Consider the following 11,552-nt stretch of genomic DNA (forward strand, 5'->3'; position numbering starts at 1 on the left):
ACAAGTACGCTCCGGTCGCAAATGTGCCCCACTTTCCCCTATCACGCAAGAGAAGATGGAAAACGTCAAACGCGGGAGCACCATCATCAGCAGCAAGTTGCTCACCCGCCGCCAGCACCACCATCATCGCCACTCATCGATGTAAACATGCGCTCGTGAGTGAACGCGCGCGTTGCCGCCACCGCCACCGTCGGGAACTCAGCGTCATCATCATCATCGCCGTCATCGCGCGCGGAGAGAGCCGACCGCGTGAGTTGCAGTGACACCAGATTTCCGGATTGTTCCAGAAGATTCGATTTTTTGTCATGCAACATTTTTGAGCGCTATATAAGCAGACGCGTTCCAGCGTACTGCGAAACAGTTTATTCTGACCCGGCTAACGGTCAAGTAGTGTAAGTAAAAGGTGAAGTGTACTTATAAGCGTTGGCGTGGCTTGGACAACGCCAAGTGAAGAGGAATAAAGTGCTTTAAGTGTTAAAAGTACTTCCCGTGTGTTTTCTTTCCGAGGAAAGAAAATCCCCGTTTGAGGCACTGCGGAGCCCCAAACATTTTGGTCCGTCCGAACCGGATTCAGTGCCCGTGGAGTGGAACCGGCCTACAGTCCCCGGTTCACCATCGACTCCTGCTGGTCATCGAGGCGACCAGTCGAGGAATCCCTGCCGGTCTGTGGACGATCGGCACCAACGGTGTCTTCTTTGCCGCCGGCAAAGACACCATCCCATCGGAGGATTTCTACCGATCGACGAGTCGGTCGGTATCAGCGAAGCTTTCTGCTGGTCGAGGAGTGATCAGTGGAAAGGCGACCCTTTCCCATGGAGGATTTTCCGCCGGTCAGTGAGGAGATCGGCACAAGTGCGACGTTCCCCTGGTCAACAAGGAGACCAGCCGAGGATCCCCGTCGGTCAGAGGAGATCGGCACTTTCGGTGACAACCTGCGAGGACACCGAAGAGGAGAACTTCGACCAACCGTCGGTCGTACCCCCCACCCAAACGAAGTGCGTGTGACGAAGAGAGATGTCGCCTCTGAATCACACACCGAAATCGGAGAGTAAGAAAAAGGGCAAGAAGGAGGAAGAGATGGATGACGTCAAGACCCTCATCTATCACCGTGGCCAAATCAAGAGGAAGGTCACAATGATCAACCAAACCCTGGAGGAAGCAGAGGACGATCCGACGAAGATTACGCCTTCACTGCTGAAGGTCTTCGCGAAGAGGCTGGAGCTGCACTACCAGGAGTACGAAGCAGCTCACCGAGAAGTGCTGGATGCTACACCGCCGTCCAAATTCGAGGAGCAGGGTGAAATACAGATGGCTTTCGACATGCTGCATATCGAAGCGACGGATCGACTCGAGCGGCTCTCCACGAAGCTGACTGCCGGTGGTGCTCCTGCAATGGCAACCGGCAACCCACAGGTCATCATCCAGCAACAACTGTTGCGAGCTCCGATTCCCAGCTTCGATGGGAAAGTGGAGAATTGGCCGAAGTTTCGAGCGATGTTTGAGGACATCGTCGGGCGCAGCAATGAATCCGACGCCATGAAGCTGCACCATCTGGACAAAGCCCTGATCAGCGAAGCGTCCGGATGGATTACTGCAAAGATGATCCAGGAGAATAACTTCCAGCAGACCTGGAAGCAGCTTCAAGACCAATTCGAAAATCCTCGTGTGATCGTTGACACCCATCTGGCGGGTCTCTTGGAGCTGAAACCGATTGCGAAGAGGAACCACAAGGACCTGCTGGAGCTGGTCAAGGCGGTCAACCGGCACATCGGAGGACTAGAGTACCAAGGCGTAAAGGTCGACGCGATGTCTGGTCTCTTGCTGACAAAGATCGTCACGGCCCGACTGGATGACCAGACACTTCAGCTGTGGGAGAGGACCCAGGAGCACGGTAAGCTGCCTGACTTCGACAAGACCATGCAATTCCTGCAGAACGAGTGTCAGGTGTTGGAGCGATTTCAGAACCGTCAACACCAAGCATCTACAACGAAGGAAGGAAGCTTCAGGCCATCCAACACGAAGTCTACAAGCCAGAAAGTGCACGCTGCAACCCCGACGAGCAAGCCTCAGCGTTGTCTACTGTGCGACGAGGATCATCGCCACTGCGAGTGCCCTATGTTCAACAAGTGGACAACAACGCAACGTACAGAGAAGGTAAAGGAGTTGAATCTGTGCTTCAACTGCCTAAGTCCAGGACATCGATCCGCCAAGTGCCCATCCAGGAAGACTTGTGCAGAGTGCCAGCGAAGGCACCACACGCTTCTGCATGAGATCCCGAGGTCATCACCGGAGAAGCTCGCTCAACCGGTACAGCAGGCAAGCACAGCTCCAGTGAACCAACCAGCGTCGCCATCGCAGTTACCTTCTCGATCATCGTCAAACACGGCTGTTCCGAACAACCAACCGTTGGAACAGAAGACGGTGATGCTCATGACAGCTCTGGTGAATTTGCGAGACCTCTGCAACAGGAAGGTACCCTGTCGTGTGCTTCTGGATTCTGGATCGCAGATGAGCTTCATTTCACGGAGTATGGCAGATCGTCTGGCGGTACACCGGGCTCCAACGCTTGTACCAATTACGGGAGTAGGTGCATCCAGGACTTGCGCTCATGAGAAGTTGTCAGTGGCAGTCGAATCCAGGTACACTGACTTCTCAACGATGGTCGAATGCTTGGTGATTCCCAAGGTGACAGGAGTCATCCCCACGACCCAGCTGGATATCTCGAAGTGGCCGATTCCGATATCCGTGTTTCTGGCTGATCCCGAGTTCAATACGCCTGGCCAAATCGATATGCTGCTTGGCGTATCCCATTTCCTCCGACTGCTCAAATTGGGAAGAATCCAGCTGCGAGACGACTTGCCCGATCTCCAGGAGACGCAGTTCGGATGGGTGGTAGCAGGTGACGTCGAGGAAGAGCAGAACGATCAGCAATGCTACGTATCCACAGCCAGCACACTCTCCGAGACCATGAAAAGGTTTTGGGAAGTCGAAGAAGTCAACGATGCTGATCAACCTACGGACCAGGAGGAATGCGAAAAGAAGTTTCAGGATACCCACTATCGAGACGTGGACGGCAGATATGTTGTGTCGCTGCCTTTCCGAGAATATCCTCCCCAGCTGAAGGACAACCGAGAGTTAGCCCTGCGTCGCTTCTTTTCCCTCGAAAGGCGGATGAAGAAGGATCCTGCTCTCAAGCTCCAGTACAGCAAGTTCATCGACGACTACGAAGCCCTGGGACACTGCCAAGAGATCATCGAGGATTGCGATGCACCGAGTCGACCCCGGTACTACATGCCCCATCATGCGGAACTTCGTCCATCGAGCTCCAGTACAAAGCTTCGTGTGGTGTTCGATGCATCAGCCAAGGCTTCGCCATCTGACGTTGCTCTCAATCAAGCTCTTCTGGTGGGAGCAACAGTGCAGAACGACATCTTCGTCATCCTCGTTCGCTTCCGGAAGCACTTCGTCGTGTTCACGGCTGATATTTCGAAGATGTATCGGCAGATCAAGGTAGTTCCAGCCCATTCGTGCTTCCAAAGGATCTTCTGGCGAGATGATCCTGCGCAACCTCTTCGGGTACTGGAGTTGACAACGGTGACGTATGGAACAGCGTGCGCTCCATTCCTCGCGACAAGGTGTTTGTTGCAGCTGAGTATCGACGAGGCCGACTCCTTCCCCATCGCTGCGAACATCATCCGAGAAGATTGCTACGTCGACGACATCTTATCTGGAGCTGATACCGTAGCCGAAGCCATCGAATGCCAGACCCAGCTTATTGGAATGCTGAAATCCGCTGGGTTCCCTGTCCATAAGTGGAGCTCCAACTCTCCGAAGCTACTTGAATGCATCCCTGAATCAGATCGTGAGGAGTTGGTGAATCTGACAGACGGCTGCGAAGGAGTCATGAAAACTCTAGGTTTGACCTGGAGTCCGCAGCGGGATGAGTTTGCATTCGTCGCTAACCATCTTGCTAACGAATCCAAACCACCGACCAAGCGATCTGTCCTTTCCGAAATCAGCAAGCTGTTTGATCCGATTGGTCTTCTGTCCCCGGTAATCATTATCGCCAAACTCATCATGCAGAGGATTTGGCTAGCAGGAGTTCCGTGGGATGCGAAACTGGAAGGCGACTTGTTACAAGAATGGTTGCAATTTCGAACTTCTCTTCAGCAAGTAAGTAGCATCAGAATTCCTCGGTGTGTCGTAACACCGAACTACATCGCTGTTGAGGTGCATGGCTTTCTCGGATGCATCGAAACTGGCATATGGAGCAGCGGTGTATCTGCGCAGCATTTTCCCTGACGGATCCGCAAGTCTAAGCTTGCTGTGCAGCAAATCGAAGGTGGCTCCTACAAAGCAAGTCACCATTCCCCGTATGGAGCTGCTGGGAGCGTTTCTCCTGGCTCGACTGGTTTCCAAGGTCCTCGGATCGCTCGACTTGAAGGTGGACAATACCATTCTCTGGACGGACAGCCAGATAGTCCTCGCTTGGCTGAAGAAACCACTGACATCCCTTCAAGTGTTCGTTCGGAATCGTATCGGGAAAATACAGGAGCTCGCCGGCCCGCTGAGTGCGCAATGGAAGTACATCTCAACGAAAGAAAATCCGGCAGACATCGTGTCACGAGGACAACTACCAGAAGCATTGCGTACCAACGATCTGTGGTGGACGGGACCCAAGTTTCTGCAGAGTGTAGAGTACGACGTGGAGATCCCAGCAGATCTACCTGACGATGTCATCCCGGAGATTAGAGCAACACCGATCATCGCAGCATCGGCCATTAACCAAGATGAGCTGCCTGTGTTTTCGAAGTACAGCTCATTTCGGAAACTACAGCGTGTGACTGCTCTAGTTCAGCGATTTATTCGGAACTGCCGAATAAAGAACGCCTCACAGCGCGTTACCAGTCATCGTCCAACGATTCCAGAGTTACGAGAGTCTCTGGAACTCATCGTGAAGGTTATCCAGCATGAGACGCTAGCGGATGAAATTCATCGCATGGAAGCCAACGAGCCGTGCAAGCGGATCTACGCGCTGCATCCCATCTACTGCAACGGAGTTCTACGAGTCGGAGGGAGACTTTAGCATTCGAACCTTCCTTTTGCCAGCAAGCATCAGTTCGTGTTACCAAAGCATCCGATCACCGACCTCATCATCAAGGCCTACCACGAGGAGCTAATGCACATCGGTCCCTCTGGTCTACTGGCGGCCCTTCGTCTGAAGTTTTGGCTGCTAGACGGACGATCATCCGTACGGAAGATTACGAGATCCTGCGTCCACTGTTTTCGTTCCAAACCCAAGGGGTCCAGCCAACTAATGGGAAGCTTGCCGTCCTGCCGAGTGACCCAAGCACATCCATTCGAAAGGACTGGCGTAGACTACGCAGGCCCGGTACTGGTCAAGGAGGGCCGGTACAAACCACGACTTGTGAAGGCCTACATTGCCGTATTTGTTTGCATGGCAACAAAGGCGGTTCATCTGGAGTTGGTCTCCGACATGACCAGCGAGGCCTTCTTAGCAGCATTCCACCGGTTTACCAGTCGGCGTGGCTTGAGCAAGGAAGTATATTCCGATAATGGAAGTAACTTCAAGGGTGCCAAATCGGAACTGCGCGAGCTGTATCAACTCTTCCGAAACCGCGAAGCTGTTAACCACATCGAGGAGTATTGTCAACCGAAGGAAATCGCCTGGCATTTCATCCCTCCCGAAGCACCGAATTTCGGCGGCCTTTGGGAGGCTGCGGTGAAAAGTGCCAAGTACCATCTAAAACGAACTTTGAGAGATGCCAAGCTGACTTTTGAGGAATACGCTACGGTATTAACGCAGGTGGAGGCGATCCTCAATTCTCGACCTCTTTTCTCCATCTCTGCCGACCCGTCTGATCCAGAAGTAATAACGCCTGGTCACTTTCTCGTTGGACGTCCTCTCATCGCCACCCCAGAGCCTACCTACGACGATGTGCCATTGAATCGATTGTCCCGATGGCAATATCTGCAGCATCTTCGAGAGCAATTTTGGAGACAGTGGAGGAAGGATTATCTACTGAGTCTGCAACCTCGAACGAAGAACCAACGAACCAGTCCGAATATTCGTCCTGGAATGATCGTTTTGGTTGAGGAGAAAGATCTGCCATCTCAAAGTTGGAGACTTGGTAGAATAACCAACGTGTACCCTGGATCGGACAATCTTGTGCGAGCTGTCGACGTGAGGATTGGCGGAACAACATACCGACGAGCCATTTCCAAACTCTCCATTCTGCCGATCGAAGACAACTGCAATCCACATTGCAGTGCTTCAGATGACTTCCAGCCCGGGGGTGCATGTTCGCTACCGACAAGTACGCTCCGGTCGCAAATGTGCCCCACTTTCCCCTATCACGCAAGAGAAGATGGAAAACGTCAAACGCGGGAGCACCATCATCAGCAGCAAGTTGCTCACCCGCCGCCAGCACCACCATCATCGCCACTCATCGATGTAAACATGCGCTCGTGAGTGAACGCGCGCGTTGCCGCCACCGCCACCGTCGGGAACTCAGCGTCATCATCATCATCGCCGTCATCGCGCGCGGAGAGAGCCGACCGCGTGAGTTGCAGTGACACCAGATTTCCGGATTGTTCCAGAAGATTCGATTTTTTGTCATGCAACATTTTTGAGCGCTATATAAGCAGACGCGTTCCAGCGTACTGCGAAACAGTTTATTCTGACCCGGCTAACGGTCAAGTAGTGTAAGTAAAAGGTGAAGTGTACTTATAAGCGTTGGCGTGGCTTGGACAACGCCAAGTGAAGTAAATAAAGTGGTTTTAAGTGAAAACCAGTGTGTTCTTTCTTGCGAGAAAGAAATTCCCGTTTGAGGCACTGCGGAGCCCCAAACAGTTCTACAACTGGAACCACCTGGTGTGCGAGTTGAAGGCGAACTTAGTGCACTCGGAACTTGATGCTGCGCTGAGGATGAAAGCGTCTCAGCGGCAACAGCAGATGAATGAATCCTTCCAAGATTTTTATCTTGAGATGGAGAAGATCTTCCGTGTTATGCCTGCTCCGCTAAGTTCCCACGAGAAGCTAGACATCCTCAAGCGAAACCTGAGGCCTGATTACAAACAGGTACTCGTCTTCAAGCCGGTGAACACATTGTCCGAGTTGATGCTCATCGGAAAGACTATAGATGCTTCCAAAACCTCCATTTACCAAAAAGTATTTGGAGTTCCCAAGGAAGCATCTACAATTTCAAGTAAGCCTGCATATGATGGTCATAGTCATAGACAGAAAGCCAGCAGCAACAACAACCTCGTGACAATGGAAATGGGTACAAACCAAGGGTATTCTATAACAAGAATAGCGCTCCATCGTCAATTGAAGCCTCGTAGCCGTGCGGTTAGGGTCACCAAGCTTATAATCGCACCATGCTATGGGGTGAGGGTTCGATTCCCGCTTTGGGCGTTGAAACTTTTCGTGAGAATAGTTTCTTCCCCGTTTCCACTGGTGCATGCTCCGTTGTCCGTTGTCTAATGTTAAGTTTAAAACAGTCTGTACAGCCGAAAGCTGAAACCAAAACGGAATAGTCCTCCATCGTCACCAAAACGAAATAGACCTCCTCCTCTTCGTTTCAAAGAAACGGGAGGTCGACCCGAAAGAAATCTCCGAGGGAAGACTAGTCCAATCCCTAAATCTCCACAGTCGCGACAAGAGGACATTATATGTTTGAGCTTAGGTGGACAAACACCGTCCGCTAACTTGGGAGTGTGTTACAACTGTGGAATTCAGGGACATGAACACGAAAAGTGTTCCAAGCCCAAGCGTGTTTTCTGCGTACTGTGTGGATTTAAGGGATTTGAAGCTTCTCGGTGCCCTTATTGTTTGCGAAATGGGATTAGATCCAATTAAACCTGTTGGAAATCTAATCTCTCTGTAAATCTTCAATAGAAATTCCCGTAGCTCCTATTTGTACCAATTCTTCAAATATAATTTCCCAATCAAATTTTCATAGAAAATTTTTCCCAAATTGGTACAGTGAGAGTGAATATTAAATTTATCGCGAAAATCGGGAGGCTACGGTGGGCGGGTCACGTCATCAGGATGTCGGATAGCAACCCGACTAAAATGGTTCTCGAGATTCATCCGACCGATACAAGAAGACGTGGTGTGCAGCGAGCTAGGTGGGTCGACCAAGTGGAGGACGATCTGCGGACCCTACGCAGAGTGGGGAACTGGAGACAAACAGCCATGGACCGAGTGGAATGGAGGCGGCTACTATGTACAGCAGAGGCCACCCCGGCCTTAGCCTGATCGGTAAGTAAGTATGTTGAAGGTGACGGGTTTGATTCCCAATTGATTTTTTTTTTTACAAAAAAAATGATTTCGATCAAATTCTGTCACGACAAATTAAAAATTATGTGTTAATGTAAGTACACGCGGCTCTATATTATTGAATCTCTGTTTTTTAACGATATATTGTTTGAACTATTTATTAATTAAAATTGATCATCAAATCCGGGCTGATCGAATTGCAGAAGCTTATCTTTGCTAAGCACACTTTGCTCGCTGGAATCATCCATTTCTTTTGGCTGAACGCCATAAACTTTGTTGCCAAAAACAGATGAGCCCGTGTATTTGCTTTCCATTTGTTGTGCCACAAGGCATTGATCGTCAGTCATCATCTGTAGAAAACGAGTAGAAAATATTTAAGACGCTGTCCATAAACTACGTAGACTTATTTTTAGTCAGCTCAATAGTAGGACAGCGCCTATGTTACATTCGAGTTGAGTTATTTTTACTTACAAAATCGGGACTGGGCGGAAACTTTTCATACTTCGGTTGAGCATCCAAAGGCAACGGATCTATGTCGTGTTGTGTTTTCATTGTCAGTAGTGTAACTTGCGATTTAAAAAAATCAAGTTGTTTTTGCATCTCCTATGAAAAAAAAAATAGTAATTATAAAAGCTGTGTTTAACAAATGTTTGGTACTAATCATTTGTATAAATCCACACAAACAAATTTAAACGATCCTCAGAAAAAATATGTATAAAAAAATGAGTGTATATTTATAAAGTGTATCTTAAAATACCTATAATCTTACCACAGAAACAATTTTATTTGTTTACCTGCGAATGTTCATTACTCCTTACTGTTAAACCTGAAAAAGTTATCTTATTTGTATGTAGGGTTACGTTGGGTATTATCGGCAGGTTTATTCTCGTCGTCATGAGAGTTTTTCGTCGGCAAAATTCCCTGAAACTTGGTCATTTAATTCAGCTTGGTTGGGAAGAAAAAAAAACCATGATGAAGAGAACAAAACTGTAAAGCTGTACGAAAGAGAAACAAAATGCAAAGCTGTACGAAAACGCTAATAGATTGTAACCGTTCACAGACTCAACCGAGGTTTTGAGTAAACTCTCGGTTGCTTTAGCGCCACTCTCGTAAGCGACAGACCACCAATCTGTTAATTTGCCCGACTTTCCTGAGACAAATCCTCAGGGGTTATTTGAACGGTAGTTTGACAAACAAAAGTATTTCATTTCATTTTGACCTAGAACCTTTTCGACCGTTATAAAAAAACGCCAACCTCTTTCTTAAACGCCAATCCTTCTCCTCTAAATACCCAATCCTTTATTTAAAATTATTAATTAAAGAAGAAGGAAGAGGAGAAGGTTTTCTGGAGAGAGGATTTGAGGAGCAAAACGGGAAGGTGGAATCGGGGGCAGTCGTTTTCGGTATAGCAAGCGAACGAGAAGTTCGAGAGAAGTGCTTGAGAAAGTATTGCGATGGTGATCTCCAAGACGGGCCACGTGACGAAGTTTGTGCGATTTTCGAGATGACAAGTGCTCGAGCGTTCGGACTATTTTCTGACTGGCAAGTGCTCCAGAGGTCGGAGACCTTCTAAACCAGATTCGCGGGTCAGCCATTACACACCCGAAACGTAGCATTTGGAATTTACACCCGATCCATTGCTATCCAACGTGAAGTTAGCCGGACAAATCTTCCGGAACGGAACACCATCAAGTCTTGGGCCACCTTACTCCGGTACGCGAGCCTCACCTTGTGATTACGGTGCACATCTCGTGAAGCACCACTGTCAATCCAGCCGCCCTCTGACGCGACGCCGTCGGCCACCAGACATGCTGTCGACCATCGGTTCCGAACCCATCCCTTCACCCGAAGCGCCACCGTCTCGGCGCTCGCTCCGGCTATCATCGTGTTGACGTCGACCACGTGCTCCGGCAGGTATGTCACCGTCTCCTCTCCCTCTACCTCACCGCAATGGGCCCCAACGAAGAAGATAAAAATTATGTTTTTAGATACTAACCCACACACCCAGATAAATATCAATATAGTAGAATAGAAAATCAACTCGGTCCCTTTGGTTTTCAAAAGCGAGAGATTAATTTCCCCACCAGTCTGCTTGGCCTTTCCTTTGTTCCGCTAAATCGTGTTGGCAGGTAAGTGTAGGGTTGCTCAAGTTTCCCCATGGTCAATGCCGACCCTGAGGGACTTTTAAGGTGAGCTGGCCTGCACGCTAAGAAAAAGTTACTCTAAAATGAGTAAGATTCACACAAAACGGAGCTAAACTGGAACAGCTCAAAAAATGAGTAAATTGCATTTCCATCGATAGCGCTGGCCCAAGTGCAAGAATCAAAGCAGTTTAAACCGTATAATATTCTTCACATCAGCAAGAATATTATACAACTTAAACTGATGAGATTTTCGCACTTGGGCCGGCGCTATCGCTGGAAATAAAATTTACTCAATTTTGAGTTGTCCCACTTTAGCTCCAAAATGAGTGAATTTTCTGACCGTGTGGGCGTATGGACGCCGATGCCACAGGATGCGTGGAGCTTCCCATCGGTAGTTACAATGCGAACACACTCAAAACAGATTTGCGGGCTCGGCAAAAACGCACACAGCCGTCTGCCCAGTAAAACTATCAGCTGATATCCCAGCAAAAAGTGACATTTGTTAGCTGACTCTCAGCAAAACGATTGCCGAAGCTCAGCAATGAACTCAAAATTGCTGAGATCTCAGCAAAATTGTTGTTTGCTGATTACTCGGCTGTGCAAATCTCGGCAAAAGAATGGAAAAATCAGCCACTTGTCATCCGAATACTACCCCACAGTAAAAAAGCGAGCCAACATCTCTGACCCCCATTGTGCGTTGAACCCCATTTTGACAGCAAAAAGTTTGTAAACAGTACACTTTTCTGGGCCAACACTTGAAAAGCGCGTAATATTTTCCACAACAAAAAAGAAAATTTTCGAAAATACTAGGAGAATCATGAAAAAATCTAATTCTCTTAGCTGAAATATGTTACAATAAATAAAAACGTGTTCAAATTAGGCCGCAATTGGGGATACAAAGAACTTTTTTGTTAAAGAAAAAATATCATTCGTAAACTACGCCTAAATCAAATGTTTGATCTGAAACAGATGATGACTTCAAAAACATGGCCGCATCGCAGCCGGTTGGGAAAAATGCTGATATCCCGGCAATCTGAATTAAGTGTGAAGAGCAACATGTGCTCTAATACCTAAAATTGTTATTCCTGCGTTATTCTACGAAA

The 11,552-nt window shown here is 48.7% G+C and overlaps 1 protein-coding gene and 1 long non-coding RNA gene across 2 annotated transcripts; one reads left to right on the forward strand and one right to left on the reverse strand.

The window, feature by feature from the left end:
• Window positions 1-1,014: 1,014 nt before the first annotated feature.
• Window positions 1,015-7,365, forward strand: LOC134286498 (uncharacterized). The gene is made up of 5 exons (XM_062848115.1): window positions 1,015-4,173; window positions 4,358-5,068; window positions 5,114-6,205; window positions 6,839-7,229; window positions 7,358-7,365. The coding sequence occupies exons 1-5, from the start codon at window positions 1,015-1,017 to the stop codon at window positions 7,363-7,365; spliced, it is 5,361 nt and encodes a 1,786-aa protein (XP_062704099.1).
• Window positions 7,366-8,394: 1,029 nt separating this feature from the next.
• On the reverse strand, window positions 8,395-10,501 carry LOC134288030 (uncharacterized). Its single transcript, XR_009997710.1, has 2 exons — window positions 8,777-10,501; window positions 8,395-8,655 (listed from the first exon to the last, which is right to left on the reverse strand). It is a non-coding gene; the product is annotated as an uncharacterized LOC134288030 (long non-coding RNA).
• Between the last annotated feature and the right edge of the window lie 1,051 nt (window positions 10,502-11,552).

Source organism: Aedes albopictus, chromosome 2 (assembly GCF_035046485.1).
Source record: "Aedes albopictus strain Foshan chromosome 2, AalbF5, whole genome shotgun sequence".
Lineage (NCBI taxonomy): Eukaryota > Metazoa > Arthropoda > Insecta > Diptera > Culicidae > Aedes > Aedes albopictus.

Coding starts and splice junctions, on each gene's coding strand:
- LOC134286498 (XM_062848115.1), top strand. CDS start 1,015: ATGTCGCCTCTGAATCACACACCGAAATCGGAGAGTAAGAAAAAGGGC. Junction 5,069..5,113: donor ACTGCAACGGAGTTCTACGA/GTCGGAGGGAGA, acceptor TTTGCCAGCAAG/CATCAGTTCGTGTTACCAAA. Junction 6,206..6,838: donor ATCTTGTGCGAGCTGTCGAC/GTGAGGATTGGC, acceptor CTTGCGAGAAAG/AAATTCCCGTTTGAGGCACT.